We start from the raw sequence: 24186 nt of genomic DNA, 5'->3' as shown, positions 1-24186 counted from the left end.
CTTACAAGTGTTCCTTTATAATTTGAAATTGTCTTTACATACGGTTGTTGTTAGTATATATTGCCAATTCCTAGTGGATCAATTTGTAATTTAGTTTAGCATAGGAATTTAATCGTACTTGGTCAATCAATTTAGGATTAGACTTAAACTATAATTACACATTCACGCATATTATTCTTTTAAATAACGATAAAAAGGAGGGATTCAAGCCCAAAACTTTATTAGCACCTAAAAAGGTACACCATATTATTCAAACTAAACACTAGATGGGTATGAATCATACATATTAACACAAATCGGAAATTAACAGTTACAACAACAGCAAGCTACATTTGTTACAACAATCGAGTTTATTGACTCACCGTTTCCGGAAAAATGGCTAATATACAACCTGAATTTGCAAACAGAATTATGCAACAGTCTTCAACAGAACATTCATGACAGCTTCTGTAGTAGGTAACGCTGGAATTGCACCTCTTTCGGTCACAGTAATTGCACCACAAGCATTTGCAAAACTAAGGGCTTCTCGTAGCCGCTTTTCATCCTATAATATTCGAAGCATAGATCATATTATTGAACCATAATAATTATACCATAAGAAAATACTCCTGCTAATGAATAATTATATATTGTTGCTGCAAAATGATTAATAATACCTTCAGTATTGAGACATCTGCAGCAATTTTTGATAATACTCCGGCAACAAATGCATCTCCAGCACCTGTTGTGTCCACAGGTTCCACCTTCAAACCTTTAACTCTTCCACTAAACTCCTAATTATATTTAAAAATTTGACAAATAAGCTTTATTATTATTAGGTTATAGACATAAACATAACTTAAAACACCACTACTAAATTCGATTTTTTTGCGCCAGTGGTCCCTCGTTTATACATCAATTTGACTGTCACGTCCATGTCATTATTTTTTAATTTCGGTGATCCATTGATTCTACAAATGTTGCCTTGGTGGTCCCTCCGTCTAATTTTCGTTGAAAAAAAGTCTGTTCAATGTCATCGTGTGATGTCGTTTAAGATGTATTAAACGACATCACGTGTTATTCATGTGACGGAACTTAACGGAAATTTATAACGGAAAATATACGAAGGGACCGCCAAAGAAACATTTATAGAATCAAGGGATCACCGAAGCTAAAAAATAATGACACGGACGCGAGTAAACGAGGGACCACCGACGTAAAAAAGTCACTAAATTCACACCTTGGTGTAATATCTGCAGCCATCTGGTCCTTCAGTCACAAGTAGCAATTTAAGATTTGAATGGTACAAATTACGGACAACATTATCGTCATATGGATCTTCTCCGTTAGTCAAGAAAACAATCTCCTCTTCACTTATCTGATTACAAGCAACCATCAAAATGATAAGTTTACATATAGCATAAAATAAAATATAAGTATTTGATTATATAAGTATTTGATTAGAAGAAGGTTCTAGAAGTGGATTACCTTAATAATGTCCGCGGTATCCCATATACTCAGGATTCCTTCTCTAGCACTCTCAGCCGATGGCCATAAAGGAAGCCTCAAATTGGGGTCATAAGACAAAAGAACACCAGCATCCTTTGCAACTTTTGTAGCTGCAATATGAGCCGATTTACATGGTTCTGTAATCAAACTTATAGAACCATAATGAAATATTTTTGCCTGCCAGAAAGTAACAAAAAATTTAATAAATGTAAACATTATAAAAGAATTATTCTCGTCTTGGTACTTTCGAGTGTTGACATATTAACATACCTTTTTTATTAAATCAAGATCAAGTTCAGATTCCTCTAAAAGCATATCAGCACTAGGATTACGATAAAACATGAATTCACGTTCACCATTCTTTTTCAGTGTTACAAAAGCTAATGCAGTACGAGCACCAGGATCAAACCGCATACCTTCACTATTAACATTATTTTCTTTTAATATATCAGCAAGCATGTAACCAAACTCATCTTGTCCAACCTATTAAGTAAAATATAGAAAAACAAATCAACCATAGCATCCAATAGTACCTATTTTATTCCAAATGTCAAAGCTTTATTATTAAATTATTAAATTAGTATCGGGAAGATGGACATGAAGTAGTAAGTACCTTCCCGATGAAAGCAGACGAACCACCGAGACGAGCAATACCTACAGCAACATTTGCAGGTGCACCACCAGGTGCTTTTTTAAACGCAGGGGCTTCAGCTAACGCAAGCCCGTTAATTGTAGGAACAAAATCTATCAGCATTTCGCCAAAGCATACCACAAGTGACGATTCATCAGTTTCAGTTGTTTCCTTAACCGCTTGTACTTTTCCTAAAAACGAATAACCACAATCAAAAAAGTATGATAATTTATCCCCCACTCTCTTGAATCCTTAGAAACTAGACCAATTGTTGTTTATTACTTTAGAATTATGTTCCGGTAAACTTATTTTTCCATCTTATGGGCTTACTGTAATTTTGAAAAGCTTATTAGTTCAGTTTTAACAGCTTAAGAGTTTGTTAACTTAAGGTTAAGAAGCCATAAGCCAAAATTTATAAACTCATAAAACATCAAAACTGAGGTTATATGATTTTTCAAATTTCAATAAACCTGTAGGCAGAGGAAATAAGCTTAGCCAAGCACCACATAATCACGTGACATAATGGTGCAACCAAAGCAATAATAAACTCTAAGCCTGTTTTTATATATACATAAATAAATCATTGTGAATCTACATACATTGTCATTGATAGTTATGCTAACATGTGATTAACTGTCATGAAATATCATATTCGCATTAACAACTGATATAACATGGTCAATGCAAAGTCAAAATTACCTGGGCGTGATAACCGTGATGACGAATGAATCGATGGCGTAAACGATAAGCGAGAAGGTTTAACTGTAGTACAGGATCTGGAATCAAATGAAGTTGAGGATCGAGTGGACCAAGAAGATGCACGAAAGGTTGGAGAAATTGAAGTAAAAGAGAGAGCAGATGACTGAAGTACTAAAGCCATAAATAAATTGATACAATTAAAAACCACAGTTATATTAGGATGATTGTAGATGAAATTGATTAAGTTAAAGTTAGTTCCGAGATCTAAATTTCAGTAGCTGATTAAATCTGGTTTGAAATTCAATATAGGGAGTATATAATTATTGAGATAAGGAGTAACAGTAGAAACCCTAGGTGGTAGTTATTGTTTACGTTATGAAGACGATGATTGGTATAATAATAATAATGGATATTATAGAGATAATAGAGATGATGTACGTATAGGCGGAGATTGCCAAGGGGATCCACAGAGGGTACAACAGTTTCGTAGTCAAGTGTGTCCAAACCAACGGATTGTTGGTAACGCCGATGTAACCTCATCTGGAGTAGTACTTTTTTTTTCTTTTCTTTATTAAATACAACTGAAATAATAATTACTTTTACTCTGTTGCGTAAAAAAAGAAGAAAAAAAAGTTTCTCCTAACAAAGTGTCCGTTCTTCACGTTTATGGATTCTTCCTGTCAAAAACGAAAATAGAAAGTTGAGTGTCAATGGTCGACGGAGAAATATCAGGCTAAGACGAAATCAAGACTATGGGTTGTCAAGGGTGTAAGTTTGTCATTGTTAAATACGGAGTATTTTATAAGACATAGTAACTTTTTGTTATGAATGTGATTATGTGTCATTGTGTTATTATAAAGGTGTTGATATATACTAAATATTTTTGTAAACTCATTAAACTTGTATTCTAAGCTTGTACTATACAAATTAATGACACATACTTATTATAAATTCAGTAAAAAAAAACTAGTGACATTATCGACACATTATTGAAAGGATATCGATCGAGCTATCTCTTGGTGTTGACGACATAGTTTTTTAGAACGTGACAATGTTGTTTAAAAATGTGATGTTATGGTAGTGTTGTTTGGGAGTGTACGATGGACAAAATATAATTCGGAGTTGAGTAAAAAAAAGATGACAATAACTAAGTCAAAAATAATAAAAAAATTGATTTCAGCCAATCACAAACAAGCAACGTCCGTTGATGTATCCATAATAAATTCATCCACGCTCAACCCACTCCCCGTAACGTGAGAAGTAAACGTTGATTATTTTGCAACATGTGCAACCCACGACGTGGGCATGCTCACATAACAAACAGGCTAATAAGAAGTTTGATAAACCAAGTACATGATGGACATGATAGTACGAGATACATACAACATTCATTGAAATAAGTAAATGACTTATCAAAGACCTTTAGAACCAGGAACATTAATCCATTCTAGTTGAATCTCAATTTCACCAGATACTACATTTCGTAGTCGAAGGACCATATTTTGGATAACTTTTCCTTTCGACCATGTTATGTTGCTCTCTTCCGATAAACAATTTGTTCGTGTTGGTTTTACAGTCGAAATGATCGTTTCATCTGGAAGATCATTGAACTGCATTTTCAGTGCTTCTATAAAAGGTTTAATGTCGAACTCAGCATCACCCATTTCATCATCTCTTGAGAACGTGTCCTTATCGTAGACTTCCTATATTATTGCAATTTACAAATCCATATTACAAAATTTTACATACGTATATAGTAAAATAAAATATACAAATTAATGAGCAAGATTAACCATTTTTATTGGAAGAGGTTCGAAAACAGCAATGGTAACAACTTCATCCCATACAGGATTGATGTTCTTCTTTATTACTCCAGTCTTGAGTGTCTGCAAATAAACCTCTTGCAACATTAGTCTTCGAAATGGAGTCATAATTAGTTAAATACTAATTTTATAAAACTAATTAAGTTACAGTTTACAGATAATGAACACACATAGTTGAAGCAGAGGAAGCATCAAAGAAAATTGACCTACCTGTTCCCCTATTCGAAAAATGATGTATGGATCACTACTTCGAATATCCCTAGCGGCGAGGTTGACGCCTTTTTGCACATGAATGCTCAATAGACCTAACAAGCGATCCATTCGAGTAAGAAAGTTTGTGACAAAACAGAACAACTATTGGAAAAGATATGAAGAAGATAACCGTTTAGTAAAAAACAACAACGAGTATCTAACTATGTTGTTTGATTAGTTGTTTTCTGACTTTCGGAGTAACCCATCAGATCACACGAACAATGTTTTGTTTTGATTCATTGTCGTGTAAAAATAAATACTCCAAATTTACATATACTAAAAGCTCTCAAATTGTACCTTTCATTTTCTAAAGTCACACCAAACAAATGTTTTGTCTGTAAATGCTCTAACTTGAAGTTTTATTAAGACACTTATATCCGTGTTATATATATATATATATATATATATATATATATATATATATATATATATATATATATATATATATATATATATATATATATATATACTTACAGATATAACACGGATATAAGTTAGATCAATGGGCTTTGGATTAAATACTAATCTGTGTATGTAAGCTAGTAACTTCACTTCATTATCTTCGGTTTATATGAAACTAATCCATATAAAAAAAGCAGAACAAAACAATAAACAAATTATCAGGGGACGAAACACCAATAAATTAATGGTTCTTCAATCTACCATTATATTCAACCACTTTTGTACAACACTACAACCGATTAACTAGTAACTAAATTTAAAGAAAAAACGTCACCAGCCTAAAAATGCAATACACTAACCACCTATGGAAATAGATACAGTCATTGAGCAAGTGCGGCTAGTAAAGTGCTACATTTGTCTAGAACCGGGAGCACTGATCCAACTTAACTTAATTTCAAGTTCACCACGTTCTACGTTTCGTAATCTAAGAACCATGTTTTGTACAATTCGTCCATCTGTCCATGTTATGTCGCTTTCCTCTGCAAGGCAGTTGGTTCTTGTTGGTTTAACGGTTGTGATTATTGTATTGTTTGGAAGATGATCATCATTCTTATGCGCCTTTACTGCTTCTAAAAATGGCGTGATGTCAAATTCTGCATCCCCCATTTTATCATCTGCCGATAACAAATCTCTATCGTACACTTCCTACATTTGTTAATTCATCCATCAATAATTCATCCATCAATAATTCATCCATCAATAACAAAATTTTAAAAACATACAGGTTTAAAGTTGTAAGAAAACCAACATAGAAGTTGCTTCAGATTGTTTCTTTAAGCACTTATTGACCTATTTTAAAAGGGGTTCTTGAAAACAGCAAATTGCTTATTCTACCGGGTATACGCATATTTTAAAAATAAGCATGTTGCCACTTTTTAGGTCAATAAGCGCTATAAAATAACAGCAGTAGTTATTGCTCACTAAGCCTGGCAAACGGGTCGGGTTTTGGGTCGAGACCTAAATGAGTTTGGGTCAAAACGGGTCATGGGTCGAACGGGTCTCAAAATTCAAACGAGTCGAACGGGTCGGGTCCAAACGGGTTAGGGTCGGGTCGAGACCCATTTTCCTTATAAAAATTTTTCTCAATAAAAAAAATAATTTTTATAAAAAATTTGAAGTTTTTAAATTTTTTTACTATTTATTAAAATAAATAAAAATATATATTTTTAAAATCTTAAAATTTTTTAAGTTTATTATTTTTTAATGTTTTCATTTTGAAACTAGTTGGAAACGGGTTTCAGCGGGTCTACGTGGACATTCTAATATATTAAAAGATTAAAGATGGGTTCATAATGGACTCATTCCATTTGTTTTCTCGAGGCCCAATGGACCCAAATAATTGACCCAATGGACCCAATTGTTGGTGAATGAGTCTTGATTGTCTAAGTATACTGCTAACGTTAGTATATTTAATTTATAATCTTATAATTCATATCATCACATTGCAATGTTACAGTAGACAAACAATAAATAAAAAACTTACGAGTTTAATTGGGAGTGGGTCTCCAATTGTTAGAGTAAAATCTTCATCCCACACAGGATTTAAGTTTTTCTTCACCACTTTACTCTTCAATGTCTGTACACCAAAATTACATAAAAATGTAAAACTTCCTTTTTATTTTAGCTGAAAAACAAAGCGATTATACAACTATCTAGAAACTTATACTACCATTTTTTAAATTTTAACCAATTAAATTTTGAAAATATAACTAAGTAGAACGATGTTAATCACTAATACAAGACGATTTAAAAAAACTGAAAACAGAATTTACATGTTCGCCCATACGGATGATGACGTAAGGATCACTGCTACGTAGATCTCGAATAGCAAGGTCAACACCTTTATGTATATAAACACTGAGTAAACCCGGATCGCTAGAGTCACGAACACCGTTCCAACTTAACTTAATTTCAAGTTCACCACGTTCTACGTTTCGTAATCTAAGAACCATGTTTTGTACAATTCGTCCATCTGTCCATATTATGTCGCTTTCCTCTGCAAGGCAGTTGGTTCTCGTCGGTTTGACAGTTGAGATTATTGTATTGTTTGGAAGATGATCATCATTCTTATGCGCTTTTACTGCTTCTGAAAACGGCGTGAAGTCAAATTCTGCATCACCCATTTTATCATCTGCCGATAACAAATCCCAATCGTACACTTCCTATATTTGTAATATCAAAAATTAAGCATTAGTTTAGAATTGTCAGAAATCCAACATAAAAGATGTTTGAGATTGCTTTTTGGACAATGATTTATTTACTTTCAACACAATATTTTATAAGGAATATGTTTTTTTTTTTTTTTTTTTTTTTAAGATAAACATGTTGTCATTCTTTTAGGCTTAATTTCATTCTTTTAGGTCATTAATATCTATTGTAACGCAACGTGCTCGACTCTTAAATCTCTAAGAGCGTGAGGTGTGGTGCTTGTCACTTCGGCGTCGGATGCCGACATCTTTCCAAGTGACCGTTGCCCCACACCATTTCAGTGTCAGTTTCCAAAGTCTTCTTCCAAAGTCTTGTGCAAGACGTTGGGAATTTAGTTGAGAGTGGGTCCCAAATTCAAAAATTGATCCATTGCATAATTACACTTTCCCTATTACTTCTCTCTCCAAGACACTGAACTGACCATCTTCTCAATTCCCCTATTTTTTCAGCAATGTCAGTTTACAATGTCAGTCCAGTCAGCGTCCAGTCATCAGCAAGGCACTGAACTAACACTGAACTGACGCGTCACGACACCCTGTGCTCTAACACGCCGGTTACACGGTGTGCTTAACTCAATTTTGGTGTGGCCTGCTCATCCTAGTGAAAACTCATGACATGCCATCAAATTTTTTTAATATGTTTTTAATACTTTTTATCTTTTTTTTTCACTTAACTTTCAATCATATTTTGACATATCACACAACACGTCACTCCACTACTCCATTTTACTAACACATCTGTCATGTAACCGCCAACTACCCCACCCCACTCTCCAACACGCTAAAAAATTCCACCACCGTTGCAATAAGCGCTTTCAAAACAAGCAATCTCAAACATCACCTAAACAATCATTTGATACGTCATGTTGATATTTTAAATTATGATTTGACTTCTAAAAAATGTGAAGAAAATGTCTTCAACAAAAGTTACAAGAGAAAACCCTACGAGGCTCGTACTAGAAAGCGACAAACATACAAATTCTCAATGAGTCTCATCTTGATCATACCGAAACCAAAACCGAGACGACGCTCAAATTTCAAAACAGGATAGAAATATGTGGAGATAATGTTAGTAGTTACTTAAATTAAAGTTAACATGTTATATAAATTTATGAGAAATGCATATCATCACATTGACTAAAGAGGCATTGAGATAACGACATCGATGTAATCCTCCAATAAAGAGTCTCAGTTCAGGTTCAAAAGCGAGCACACACACGTATATACCGAAAAAATTATGATGTGGTATATGTGATTCGTCTTTTATAAAATATCATCACATTGCAATTTTACAAAAAAAAAAAAAAAAAAAAAAACAAAAAACAAAAAAAAAAAAAACTTACAAGTTTAACTAGGAGTGGATTAACAACCGGGAGAGTCAAATATTCGTCCCACACAGGATTTAAGTTTCTCTTTACTACTTTAGTCTTCAATTTCTACACTCCAGAAATAACAATTACATGTAGAACGATGTTAATCACCCAATCTTGAAAACAGTCTAACTCACTCTAAATTGAGTAGAAATGAGCATGTAGAACGACGTTAATCACTAATACAAAATTGCAAGAGAACTAATAAGAACTGGAAATATAACTTACCTTTTCCCCCATTCGAATGATGACGTAAGGATCGCTACTACGTAGATCTCGAATAGCAAGGTCAACACCTTTATGAATATGAACTATCAGTTTACCCAACAAGTGATCCTGATTCATCGACATAATAATGTAACTAATATTAAATCAAGTTTAAAAGTAACTAGGTGAATTATTTATTGAAATCAAAATCTGTTTTTGGAAATGGAGAAAAAGAATATAAATAGAGCTTGTAAGGTTCTAGATTTGCCAAATACTCCGTAACACATCGGTCAGTTTGTGCATGGACTGTATGCGTGTGATTATTATTTTTTTATTTTATTAATTACTCATAAATTTAAATAATTTCCTCCATTTACTGTATTTTATTTATTTCTCCATAAAGCGTGTTATTTAAAAGCAAACGACGGAAATGGTCGTAATTTAATTGAGTTGTCAATTTTGACGATAAATGAGTGTTGGGAAGTAAGTAACGGACAACCATGAATTTTCATACACAATCATAATTTGATAATATAAAATCAAAGTCTTTCCATTAAAAGATAAAAAAAAAAAACAAATAAAGGTAAAATTGGATAAAATAACCACAAGTCTCGGATGCACTAAACGAACCCCTAACATTGAACATCAAGAACAAACTAACAAAACTCGAACCTTAATCAAACCGACCACAAAGACAACCTGCAACACAAATACAAAAAACAAGTCACAACAAATTACCAAACCGAAGCTAACAAATGAGAACAACATACCTAACAAACGAATAATACCGATATAAGTATATAACTAACCGACAACGATTTACCTTACCTTTCTGATACGTAATGATCGGCTTACAACCATGTCATCAACTTTCAAACGATTAAATTTCTTAGCCAATCGATTACACTAATTGTCAAAAGATTGGTCTTTATGCTATTATAATAATTATTTTTTTTATACTTGACTCTTAATTATATTTTATGATACCACTTAAATTTTTTTCATAAAAAAACCTCTCAAACTTGATTATAATAATTATAGGCCTTCAAATAATTACACTGTCACATTAAATTAAAGTTAAAAACCCTTAAAGCTCAAAATTTATGTAACGAGTGGTCCTAAGAAATACCAATAATGATAGAAACTAGATATCTCTTTCGTTTTACATTATTAACTAGTGCAGTAAGATCCATTAATCTTTCTTGAATTTAAAATATACTTGAATAATATAAGTTTTAATCTTATATCAAATGTAAATTCCACGGAATTTATCTAAAGGAGAAATTATTATTATAACTAATAAATAAGAGTAAATTCGAGAAGGTAAGAATAGGAACGACCATGTGTTTAAAAAATAAAGCATATGCAACGCGAAGATTTTTTTTTTGAAAGGCAAGCATAAATATATGCAACGCGAAGATAGTTTCCGAGATTCAAATCAAATCCTTTGAATGGATTTCATCGAGATTGAAGAAACTCGAAATAGATTGGTTAAATTGGCTTACAAACCCGAGAATCTTCAACGTTAACCCTCCTAACAAAAAAGGTATCGGCTAAAAGGCAGGGTTTTTTCATCCTCATTTCCAAAAGAGTTCTTGGTTGGATCCTAAATGAGTCGATATTGTACATTGCTTTCGCTAACTAAAGGAAAATCGTGTGTACTTTTAAATTTTATAACGCAGCGGAACGATAAAAATAAATATATTTTATTATATTTAATAAACATCTTTTATTTTTATTATCATTAAAATAAACATCATTTATTTAATTATAAACTTTCACACGATTAACGGTTACACTAAGATCCAAATACACCACTAATAATTGTCAAATAATAAATTCACAAAGTGGAGTTTCGATATACCTTTCCGGATTGATGTCCACATGTAGATTGAAACGAGTGTCCAAAGTAGAACACCTCTACAGGTAATCCACAGAGCACGTCAAGCAAACACCGGAGACTGCTAGATCTTGAATCACCAAATAATTATAATACAACTACAATCTTGCGACTTGCTTTGCTTAGGTGTAAAACAAAAAAATTAATTCACATAAACACACGTTGCACATGGAATTAATTTGCAAGATTTAATTGCAATATTGTTTCACAGGAAACGATGAACAACAAGCAAAACAAACAATTTGTTTTGATGCTTGTTAACGTAGACCAAATCACAAGAGATATATATTATGTTTTTGTTGTGTGGCTTCAACCAAAAACGAACAACCCTTTTTTTTTTTTTTTTAATTCGTGAGCCACACTCCAGTTTTAACAAAACCCCTTTTTTGTTAAATATATATTTTGTGATGTATATAATCTGTAGAAACGAATCAGACGCAAAAACAAATATGTCAAGCCCATATTTTAGGATTTTATTATTAGAATATATATATATTGAAAATAAATATCTCTAATAGCTTAATCCTAAATTATTTCCTTTTAGACTATCTAAAAGAATAATTTGACTTGGCAAAAATTGATAATTAATAAATAATAATTAACTCAACAAGTTAATAAAGTCAAATATCATTTCTTTCTATTTGGTGATTAAAAATATGCATATACAATATATACACATAACCGGATATCTAAGTGCCCATTATGTGTGACCCCGTAGGCTTGTATATAAGCGGTAGTATAGATTTGTGTTATGACGTGCACACTAAGTCAACAAACTCCCACTTGTGCATGACATAACATCTAGAAAACTATACAGACATATATTGACGTCTAGCAACACGTCAATGCCCCTAAAAATATACAAGTGTTTGTTTCAACTAAACGAACTATCATTATTATTAAAAATGGTTTAATGATTGAGTGTCTAACGTCCCTTATTACCGATACCGAGTTGACATGAGACATGGATCTAGTCATTCTCATTTGTCAACCAATTCTGTTTCTCGATCTAGAAAATTTGAATGCGATTACCAAGTTAAAATTGATCTACAATCAATATAGCTTGGACACGGCCGTGTAAATATCCATTCACTTTCATCGAGGGGCCCAATGGTATCATACTCTCACATAGAGGTATAAATTCCATTTTGACTATATGCGTTCGTCACGTACTTCATATCGTACCCAATGATGGCCTTTAGAACTACCTTGTTCAGGACAGCGTTTAACCATATTAAAGTATTATATGTTATACAATCAAAAACCAACATATACATCTCAGGTCTAAGGACATAAAGACATAACCATTATGAGATTCACTATTGACGACGATCCATGTAGTGACATCTCATGATTAGGTCATTTCAATATTCATCATCAATGAATATATATGAATTTTGGCCTCAACAAGTTAACTATTCACCATCAGTGAATAAAACCAAACATTCATAATAATCTTAATTCATGTTACTCCCATAACATGACCGATTATGGGGATTTAGAATAATCAACAATTATCCATGGATTAAACATGCTAATATAGAACACAGTGATATAAATGAAAACGAGCATACCAAGTATCTCAATTCATTAAGATAAAACTGATTAATGTTCCAAAAATAACCAAATGAAAAAGATTAGTAGCATAACGAAGTCCAATACTACTAGCATGATCATCATGCTTGTTGTGCACTAGGGGCTTCGTCAACGGGTCAGCCACGATATCTTCTGTATGAACCTTAAGAATACTTATTTCATCCCTCGCGACTTCACGAATGTAGTCAAACTTTCGAAGAATGTGTCAGATACTTTTATGTATATGTGATTCTTTTGAAAGTATATAACAATCGAACTATCACAATACACCTTTTATAAATGTTAGGTACTACTCTAAGTTCCGAAACAAACTTCCTTATCCTGACAACTTCCTGAGCAGCTTCTCAGGCAATAATGTATTCTGCTTTTGTTATAGATTGTTCAACCGTGCTCTTTCTAGAGCTCTTCCAATCAACTGTCTTGCCCATCATGACAAAGACATAGCCTGACTGGTATCGAGAATTATCTCGATTTGTTTGGAAACTAGCATCTGTATAATATTTAATATTCAACTCTTCTTCCAAACTACCGTAAACCAAAAACATATCTTTAGTACTCTGCAAATACTTAAGAATATTCTTAACAACAATCCAATGTTCTTAACCTAGATTTTGTTGATAACGACTCGTCAAACTCAAAAATAAAGAGACATCATTTTAGTACATAACATGGCATACATAATGTATCCTATAGCCGAAGCATATGGGATACATTTCATTCGTCTTATCTCATCATGTGTGATAAGACTTTGAGACTTGCTCAAGGTTATGCCCTTTTTCACATGCAATGCTTCAAGGTTGGAGTAATGCATGCTAAATCTCTGCAAGATAAGATATGTACATTAATTCAAACCAATAAGCCATTTGAGTCTATTTCTATAGTTCATAATTCCAAGTATATAAGTAGCTTCTCCAAGATCCTTTATGGAAAAACATTTTCAAGCCAAGACTTGACATCTTGCAAGTTGAAATGTTATTTCCAATAAGCAGTATGTCATCAACATACAAGATCAAGAAGACTACTTTGTTCCCACTAGATTTAATGTAAACAGAGAGCTCATCTTGGTTTTGAGAAAAACTAAACTCTTTGATATTCTCATCACACTTAAGATTCTAGCTCCTCAATGCTTGCTTTAATCCATAAATGGATTTTAGAGGCTTGCAATCTTTATTAGGATGCTTAGGATATATAAACCCTTTCGACTAAACCATATATACGTCCTCGCTTAGGTTGCCATTTACGAAAGTGGTTTTGATATCCATTTACCATACTTCATAATTATGAAAAGTAGCTATGGCAACAAGTATCCTAATTTATAAAGCTCGCGATCAGGGGAAAAGTTTCATCATAATCTTTTGCCACGAATAGAGATTTAAAAGTGTTTATATTTCCGTCCATGCCAGTCTTCTCTTTGAAGACTCATTTACACCCTAATGTCCTACAATTAGGTGGAAGATTAATCAAGTCTCATACTTTATTATCTTTCATGGACTGCATCCTTGCATTTATAGTATCTTGTCATTTGGCAGATTCTCATAATCTGATATGACCCTTCACGATAGCTAGAGAGTTCATCATAATCTCCTAAATGAGGTTCATCTGAATTAATCAGAAGATAATACCTCGGGTCTATGAAGAGTTCTAATAGATCTATGACGTGCAGGTGCAACACGTTCTGGCTCACCAACAGTGTGTTTAGCTTTAACGTGTGGATAACCAGTGTTTATAGAAGGTATGTTACTTTGTGTTTCTTGAATTCTTCAAGATCTACTTTACTCCCACTAAATTCTTGTAAGAGAAGATCTCTTTAAAAGAACTCAGCAGACCGAGAAGAAAACACGTTGTTTTCAGCTTGGTAGTAAAAGTAGTAACCCATTGTTTTCTTTGGGTATCACAAAAGTGACATTGATACTTATGGGTTTTGTTTGAAGTGTCATGTTTCACATACACTTCACAACCCAGACTTTCAGATAAAATGTAACACCCCAGCTTAACATGACCACAATATTGTCCGCTTTGCCCGCAGGCGCACGGCTTTTTCTTGGCAACCACACACGAGGAGCACTTTCCCAGGAGGTCACCCATCCTTGTAGTGCTCTCGCCCGAGCACGCTTAACCACAACGTACTCGCACTTCTACTCAGCTTGTGATCCCAAAACGCGTTGTGTCATTTAAGCGTGAGTATTACCTTATAATCCCATGATCACTCATGCATGTGGGCGATGTGGGATTTTCCTAGGGTGTTACATTCACCCCCCCTTAGGGACTCATCGTCCTCGATGAGGTTTGCCCCACCACCCCCTACGGCACATGAGTGGCTCTGATACCATTCTGTAACACCCCAGCTTAACATGACCACAATATTGTCCGCTTTGCCCGCAGGCGCACGACTTTTTCTTGGCAACCACACACGAGGAGCACTTTCCCAGGAGGTCACCCATCTTTGTAGTGCTCTTGCCCGAGCACGCTTAACCACAACGTACTCGCACTTCTACTCAGCTTGTGATCCCAAAACACGTTGTGTCATTTAAGCGTGAGTATTACCTTATAATCCCATGATCACTCATGCATGTGGGCGATGTGGGATTTGCCTAGGGTGTTACATAAAACAACTTGGGACTCTACAAATGCCAAAGCTCATATGGTGTCTTTTTTACCTTCTTAGTTGGAATCATAGTGAGTGTGCCTGCAGCAGACTCTAATATATATCCCCAAAAGACAGTGGTTGAGTAATCAGACTCATCATATACCAAACCATATCAAATAAAGTTTGATTTCTTTGCTCAGACACACAATTGTGTTGTGGTGTGTAAGATGAAGTGAATTGTGAGACAATCCCACAATTCTTCAATGATCCAAAAACTCTTAACTCATAAACTCACTTTCTCCATTAAAGTGAAGTGATTTAATGGTCTTTCTAATCTGACTCTTTACTTCGTTTTGAATGACTTCAAACATTTTAAAAAGTTCATGTTTATGTTTCAGCAAGTAAACATAACCATATCTACTATAACCACCTGTTAATGTAACAAAGTAAGATTCACCATTTCTATACATTGGTCTAAAAGGGCCACATACAACAATATGTATCAGTCCTAAAAGGTCTTTGGCTCTTTCACCTAAATCGGAAAAAGAAGCTTTTGTCATCTTTTCATATAAACATGACCTGCATACATCAATTGACTCAAGACCAGTTGATTTCAAAAGTCCATTAGAATGGAATTTTGAAATGCCTTGTTTATATGACCAAGACAACAATGTCATAGATAGGTTTTATTCAAGTCTTCCTTGAATTATTTGGTGATGCAGGTATACACAGGATTTATCATTTGAAATCACACAATGTACATAAATTTCAAAAACACCATCACATGGATAGGCATTAAGATAAAAAAATATTATCCTTAGAAACTTAAAAAACAAAGTGCGTAAATGCAAGTTCAAAACCAGCATCTTTCAAACTATATTGCTCCTAATACTAGGAGCATAATCACATTGTTCCAACAAAACAATAAGACCACTTGGAAGAGTAAGCTCATAGTGACCAATGGCTTCAACCGAGGCTTAATTTCCATTGCCCACTCGCAAACCCAGTGTCTCTCTCTTCAGTCTATTACTTCTTCTCACTCCCTTTATATTGTTACAGGTGTGAAGGCCACAACCGGTTAACAAAGATTCGGGAATCACTAGAAGAAGTATATAAATATATATGAAATATACCTGAGTTTGCTAGTCTTACTAGCATCTCCTTTTCTCAGCTCAAATTGGTAGATAGGAAAACTTCCTTTTCCAATTGTCAACCTTTCCACGATGGAAACATTCGGCGTCTTTTTTTGGGATTTCCTTCTTGGAAGGTGGAATAATTTTCCTGGAAAATGATTTATCATTTCCTTCCACAAAGTATTCGGCTTATTCTTTTTCACTCTTTTATCCTACTTCTCCTAGTCATCGAACAACTTCCGATAAGTATTTTGCTGAGCAGCAGGAACTGCGCAAACAGGAGGATCGGATAAGGGTTCTATTTTTGTTCAACTTCTATTTATGCTTGAGAACAGTTCTCAGGTTGCAGTGCCAGTCTAAGAAGTTTGAACATTGAGTTTATCATTCTTCAACAAAGAATATTTTGGTTTACGTTTTGATTGTTTGACATCTACAACAGATATAAGATCCAATTTAGTATTTTCGATATTGAGCTTTAATAAATTAACTACCTAAGTTTTTATAATATTTTAAAAACAATTAATTTACGAAAGCCTAAGATCCACATAGAGGTTCCATAGCCACATCTGTTGATCAGCTAGCAGTTATGGAGTCTATTGGTAGGTAGCGTGTACCAATTGCATTACAAGTACAACTCTTAGATCTTTATGGGACCTAGAGATATATGTAGTCCAACAAACCACTATTATCTACTGACATGTTTGTCCCATCCTTGCCTCGAACTCAGGTCTCACCGTGAATACGATTAAGTCGTCCAATTTAGAAACAGTGGAAATTTAAGCTAGTCTCACTAGATCGAAAAATCCACCTCGTGGCTATAATTCAGCCTAGTCTCACTAGATCAGAAAAATAACGAGGAGTGTTTGCAAGCTCATTGGATGGCATGACTTAAATTTGACGGGTATTTTAGAAAAAGTTCGTGTCAACGAATAATGCATGCACACAAGATTCGCTACACTATTAGTTAAAAATTTTTAAACCAAATATATATGTCAATTATGTTTGTCCATTTAATTTCTTATTTAATTTATAGCATAAAAAAATAACAAATACACAAACATGTATCGTTTTAAAACAATTTTAAAAGATGTCCACCCATATATATTATTTGAGTTTTAAAATCATCAATTTTAAACTCGTTAGAGTTTAAATTTTAAAATCAACAATTTTAATCTTTAAACTCGTTACGTGTTTTATTTAACGTTTTCATCAAAAACATTTAACATATACTCTAATCAACAATTATATATACATATGCGAAAGAAAATAAAACACAATCATGCATCACACACATACATAGCCTAGCCCAAAATCCTATGCTTGATCCCATGAGCCGACATGAGATCAAGAGGTCAAACTAAGGACAATATTATATCTCCCATTTGATTCAAGAACCAAGTGAAAACTTGTCGAACGCCATTGTTGTTAACTTAATCTGTGCACCATCTTCTAAACCAAAGTCCATGTCGCATCTTTATCTTCAATATGCATCCTTTTACATTTATATAAAATAGAAAGTACAACTTATCTAATACTTTTACAATTTTAAATAAACCTAATTACAAAACTATGAAATTGAAAATAAATACTATACAATTTTGGCTTCAATGGCCTTTCAATAAATCAAATAACCCAACAATTACAACAATCACAACAATAATACATAGGTCGGGGTATCATGGGCTATGTATGCAATCACAATTTTAATAACTACATTATTAAAACCTATATATGGCTTGTCCATGGTTACAATGCATCAGTATAACCTTGGAATAAAACAATCAACAATTATAACAATATTCAAGCCATAACAATTAAATCTACAATTTAAAATAGTGATATTCTTTCAATCATATTTGTGCGTCATAAGGTTAAGTCTAAATCAACCGAGTTGACTTGAAAAACCAAAAAGTTTTTGACTTTCACCAATACACCACAAAGCTAAATCTAAAGAATAATCACACGACAATTAAAACGGTGTAAAAGCGGCTCTGATACCACTAAAGGAAAATCGTGTGTACTTTTAAATTTTATAACGCAGCGGAACGATAAAAATAAATATATTTTATTATATTTAATAAACGTCTTTTATTTTTATTATCATTAAAATAAACATCATTTATTTAATTATAAACTTTCACACGATTAACGGTTACACTAAGATCCAAATACACCACTAATAATTGTCAAATAATAAATTCACAAAGTGGAGTTTCGATATACCTTTCCGGATTGATGTCCACATGTAGGTTGAAACGAGTGTCCAAAGTAGAACACCTCTACAGGTAATCCACAGAGCACGTCAAGTAAATACCGGAGACTGCTAGATCTTGAATCACCAAATAATTATAATACAACTACAATCTTGCGACTTGCTTTGCTTAGGCATAAAAAAAGAAAATTAATTCACATAAACACACGTTGCACATGGAATTAATTTGTAAGATTTAATTGCAATATTGTTTCACAGGAAACGATGAACAACAAGCAAAACAAACAATTTGTTTTGATGCTTGTTAATGTAGACCAAATCACAAGAGATATATATTATGTTTTTGTTGTGTGGCTTCAATCAAAAACGAACAACTCTTTTTTTTTCTTTTTTTTAATTCGTGAGCCACACCCCAGTTTTAACAAAACCCCCTTTTTTGTTAAATATATATTTTGTGATGTATATAATCTGTAGAAACGAATCAGACGCAAAAAAAATATGTCAAGCCCATATTTTAGGATTTTATTATTAGAATATATATATATTGAAAATAAATATCTCTAATAGCTTAATCCTAAATTATTTCCTTTAAGACTATCTAAAAGAATAATTTGACTTGGCAAAAATTAATAATTAATAAATAATAATTAACTCAACAAGTTAATAAAGTCAAATATCATTTCTTTCTATTTGGTGATTAAAAATATGCATATACAATATATACACATAACCGGATATCTAAGTGCCCATTATGTGTGACCCCGTAGGCTTGTATATAAGCGGTAGTATAGATTTGTGTTATGACGTACACTAAGTCAACAAATAACTTCTAGCACTGTGATTATAATTGTCTCGGCTTGTTTCAAGTGAGGAAAAACCGAGAACAACTTTGATTAATGAGGGTTTTTTCCCTGTGTATATTTCTTTCGAGTTTTAGCTTTAGCACAAGTAGGGTTCATATTCTTGTAATTCATTTTCGGGTATGTATTTGTCTCTTTCGTTCGGGCCTTAGGCCTTGTTGTGTACTCATTCTTATATGCAATAAAAGTTTGGTTGATCTTTCAAAAAAAAGAAAATTCGAGAAGGTAAGTATAATATTTAATACTTGGCTTTCATAAATGGACAATTACATTTATTTTGTGATTCATACAAAATTACAAATAATATAAAAGTGTACACTCTTTTTTGAATGGATGGAGTATAATATACTCCGTATATAAGTTATTAATTACTCCGTATTTTTTTTTTTGGGTAAAGGGTATCACCCGGTAAATCTTTATTAAAAGAAAATAGAATGGTAACACAATAAGCACAAACGACTATAGAAGAGTACTATAGCCTCTCAGCCAACCTAGCTAACACAAACTATTACCTACCTGAGCAAGAAGCTCACTACAAGAACTAAACAATAAAAAAACTTAAGATATCTTCCAATCGGACTTCAATCATAGAGCTTGAGGCGTATTCTTCCATTTAATCGACATGAGTTTCATCCGGACATTAGAGTAAATGGTATCAAAAACTTGATCACTCGATCTTTGCCTTTTCTTGAAGAATCTGTTGTTCCTTTCCTGCCAAAGGGAATACACACAAGCTGCAAAAAGAAGCTTAATTACAATGAAACAAGAGATATTTCGCCTAGCAAATGGCCGAATCAGATTCGTGAAATCACTCCAAGAATCGCTAAAAATCGGAAACTCCATAACCTGCTTGGTCCGCGACCAGACTTGTAACGAAAACGAGCAGTTGAAGAAAAGGTGGTCGTGTGAATCTGGATGTGAAAGCGATCATGGGACCACCAAATAATCGGGTTACCCTTTTAATTCACCTAGTAATTAAATTATTTAGCTATGCTAGAACTTAATGTTGGTTATGTGAGGATTGTAACACATAACTATAACTATAACTATACTATTAATTAAATATGAGTTTATATAAAGGCACACACTTAAAACATCAATAATCATAAATATATAGCCAAAAGTTCAAACGAGAACCACAAAAAGGACGAGAACTGCGAGAACTTTTAATTTACGAAGATTTTCACATATGAGTAGATTGAATCACCCATAAATGTTGATGGAGAGCAAGAATGGACATAAAATAGATTGAAAAAAACTAATAAATTACCTAAATAATCAAATATATAGTTTCTCGTTCACATGTGCATATTTATTTGTGAACATGTAAACAGATTCATATAATTAACAATTTAAAATATAATTTGTGGTAATGAACATATGTTTGTTAATGATATGAACATTAATTAACATTTTCAATCAATTTGTTGCATTTAAATGCATAAAAAATATGAAATTAAAAGGTTCTCGTAGTTCTCGCTCTTTTTGTGGTTCTCGTTTGAACCTTCCCATATATATATATATATATATATATATATATATATATATATATATATATATATATATATATATATATATATATATATATATATCAATGCATCCCGAAGCATGCGTTCATCCTGAGGTTGGTTATGGGTGAGCGGCTTAAAATGCAAGATAGGTTGAAGCCATGGGACCTTCATGTTCATCCGATCTTAAAGTGTTAGCTATATATAGCGGAGAGTTTAATACATAATCATCAAAAAGCTACAGAACTAACTAATGTGCATAGATTTACACTTGTGCACAGATTTACACTTGTGCACAATTGTGCACATTTATAAAGTTTTGTATTTGTGCACAAAAATACACTTGTGCACAATGATGTCCATTAAAAAGTTTTGTATTAAACTTTTGGCTATATATATATATATATATATATATATATATATATATATATATATATATATATATATATATATATATATATATATATATATATACAGGGGCAGGATCAATGGGGAAGTAACCAATCGGGGGAAGCGGGGGGAAGCAAAATTTATTTTTTTTCGTTTTTTTTGATTTTTTTTTCCGGCATCAAGATCACACGAAAATATGAACATTTAGAAAAGACACTTCGTGATGAATGTTATTATTTAGGCGGGAAAACGATCGACAAAAATAACATTCAAGATAATATTGTTCGTGAAGAATATGAACATTTTTTTACTTCATATTTTGTGAAGTAAAATTTAGCCCGATTTAGAGATTAGGGTTTAGGGTTTAGGGTTTGGTGTTTTGGGTTTATGGAACTCTAAACCGTTAGTGTTAAAAACTCAATCTAAATCCTAAATCTAAACCCTAAATTTAAACCCTAAACCCTAAATTTCTAAACCCTAATATCTAAACCCTATAAACCCTAATATCTAAACCCTAATATCTAAACTCCAATAGCTAAAACCTCAAAATACGATCGAAAAGCACGATAATTGTTATATATTACTTCTTCGAGCGTTTTTCCGCCAAAATAAAAACATTTATCACAAAGTGTCTCTACTAAATGTTCATATTTTCATCTCATCTATAATGTTCGTGAACAAAGTTTTTTCAAAAAACGAAAAAAAAAAAAAATAGTTTTTGCTTCTCCCGCTTCCCCCCGAATGGTTACTTCCCTCTTGATCCTACCACTATATATATATATATATATATATATATATATATATATATATATATATATATATATATATATATATATATATATATATATATAACTCACGCACACCTTTTTTTGCTCACGACGAAACTTGAACTCACAACTCCTAAGTTGATGAGTTGACTTGATACTGCTATACGAAGCCTTTTGATTTGTTGATATGTATCTACAACATATCGTTTAGTTTGAAAGTGTAATTAATTAAATTAAATAGATTTTATTAGACATAAAACTTTATATAATTAATTAAATAAATATTACTAAATTGAGTTTGAAATCGAAGATTACTTTGAATTTGAGTTTGAGAATAATTGAAAATTAAATAGAATTTAAATAATATATTATCTTTAACTTAAAATTTTAAATATTATAGTGGTAAAAAAAGGCTGAATTTGAATGTTGGTGGAATTCAAGTTTGATAAATATGTGAATTGCTACAATCAAATTCACATGCATTCATTCGGGTGTGAATAATGGGTTGACCCAACCTTCGAGATGTTAATGTATGAATCAATGTTAATAGTGAACCTCTTTTTATGATCTCACTTCGTCAAGTATGAAATTGTGTGATGGTTTGTAGGTCAAGGTATTCCTTCCTCATTCAACCTAGCTTTTAGGAGTGAGTTATACATTTGAACTTATGGGTAGTCCAAGCCATGGTTGCAAAACTCGACCGACTTGGCCGAGTACTCGGGGAGAACTCGGCAGATCGGAGAAGACGAGAAATCGGCCACAAAATCGGTCAAAACTCGGTCAACTTTGGTCAATGTCGGTCAAACCTGCAAAATTTTCATTTTTTTTTGTTTCTCACCCTTTTCATATTCTTGGGGGCTGGAAAATGAAATTTGATGGCTGAAATTGAAAGTTAGTGGCCGGAATTTGAGTTAAGAAAGAAAAAGTTAAAGAAAAAAGAGTTAAAAAATATAAAGGAATGGGATGAGACTTATATATATATGCTCTATAAGTTAATAAATCATTATTATAAACTTAAATATATATAAAATTTATTAAAAAACTAAAAAGTAAATGAGAGTTAACATCCGAGTTCTCCCCCGAGTTCTTCCCGAGTCGCCGAGAACTCCACACAAACCTTCTGTCGAGTTCTCCCTGAGTCGCGAGTTATACAACCTTGGTCCGAGCTCACCTCTAGTTCGTCCCAGGGTGAGAATGTGGTCTTCTCCGGTTCGTCCCAAGAAGACCATGATAATTGGAATCTGAGCTAGCATCATCTTTTGGGACCCGACACCTCGGAGTGGTAGTCTATGGAGTGGTGACTTGAACCCGAAGCGAGAGTGCCAACCGTGAACAATATAGCCGTGACCAACGAGGCCTCGAAGTGGTGGCCTATGGAGTGGTGGCTTGGACTCGAAGAAAGGGTGTCAATCATAACCAACGAGTACGTTGGCTCTTTAAGTGTGGGGTATTGTTACGATCCCACATCGCCTAAGTATGGGATTAGGTGATGACTTACAAGTCAAGGTGTTCCCTCTTCCTTCAAGCTAGCTCTTTGGAGTGAATTCTATACTTGAGCTTATGGCTAGTCCGAGCTCACTGCGGTTCATCCCAGGGTGAGAATTCGGGTCTTCTTCGGTTCGTCCCAGGAAGACCATGACAGTCTTTAATATGGGTTTATTCTTTATGTTCTTAGACCTAAGATAAATGGTGTTTCTCGATTACATGACTTTTCATACTTTGATATAATTAAACGATATTCCGAATAAGGTATTTATAAGGGTTATCTTTAGGTATGATGAGAAGAGCATGATAGACACATATAATCAATAGAGGGATCCTTAACAGAAAGATGATACACTAGTTCGAGAAACAGAATCCTTGACAATGAAGTAATCGATCCATGTCTCATGTCAACATGGTATCCAAACAAAAAGATGATACACTACAAATCATATAGGCATTTGAAAAAAGATTAACTCATAAGTTTTTATGGGCATTAGTGTGTTACTAGACGCTAACTGTGACGCCCCGTACAAAATCAACGTGTATGAATCATCAGCAACAGGATCATTACATGGTTACAACGCTACATGCTGTTTTAAAACAAGTTTT

At 33.2% G+C, this 24186-nt stretch overlaps 3 protein-coding genes across 3 annotated transcripts; all 3 read right to left on the bottom strand.

The window, feature by feature from the left end:
• Positions 1-196: 196 nt before the first annotated feature.
• Positions 197-3244, bottom strand: LOC139896499 (probable fructokinase-6, chloroplastic). Its single transcript, XM_071879136.1, has 7 exons — positions 2819-3244; positions 2102-2310; positions 1759-1971; positions 1468-1665; positions 1220-1357; positions 657-773; positions 197-544 (listed from the first exon to the last, which is right to left on the bottom strand). Exons 1-7 carry the CDS (start codon positions 2997-2999, stop codon positions 410-412), a joined length of 1191 nt encoding a protein of 396 aa, XP_071735237.1. The 5' UTR covers positions 3000-3244; the 3' UTR covers positions 197-409.
• Positions 3245-4230: 986 nt separating this feature from the next.
• On the bottom strand, positions 4231-4962 carry LOC139896497 (protein C2-DOMAIN ABA-RELATED 4-like). Its single transcript, XM_071879134.1, has 3 exons — positions 4852-4962; positions 4612-4704; positions 4231-4521 (listed from the first exon to the last, which is right to left on the bottom strand). Exons 1-3 carry the CDS (start codon positions 4960-4962, stop codon positions 4231-4233), a joined length of 495 nt encoding a protein of 164 aa, XP_071735235.1.
• Positions 4963-5703: 741 nt separating this feature from the next.
• Positions 5704-9399, bottom strand: LOC139896495 (synaptotagmin-3-like). Its single transcript, XM_071879133.1, has 5 exons — positions 9161-9399; positions 8906-8998; positions 7128-7517; positions 6839-6931; positions 5704-6000 (listed from the first exon to the last, which is right to left on the bottom strand). Exons 1-5 carry the CDS (start codon positions 9281-9283, stop codon positions 5704-5706), a joined length of 996 nt encoding a protein of 331 aa, XP_071735234.1. The 5' UTR covers positions 9284-9399.
• Positions 9400-24186: the final 14787 nt, after the last annotated feature.

This window comes from Rutidosis leptorrhynchoides, chromosome 3 (genome assembly GCF_046630445.1).
Source record: "Rutidosis leptorrhynchoides isolate AG116_Rl617_1_P2 chromosome 3, CSIRO_AGI_Rlap_v1, whole genome shotgun sequence".
Taxonomy (NCBI): Eukaryota; Viridiplantae; Streptophyta; class Magnoliopsida; order Asterales; family Asteraceae; genus Rutidosis; species Rutidosis leptorrhynchoides.
Note: the sequence above shows the minus strand (reverse complement) of the source record. Positions and strands in the feature narration are given on the sequence as shown.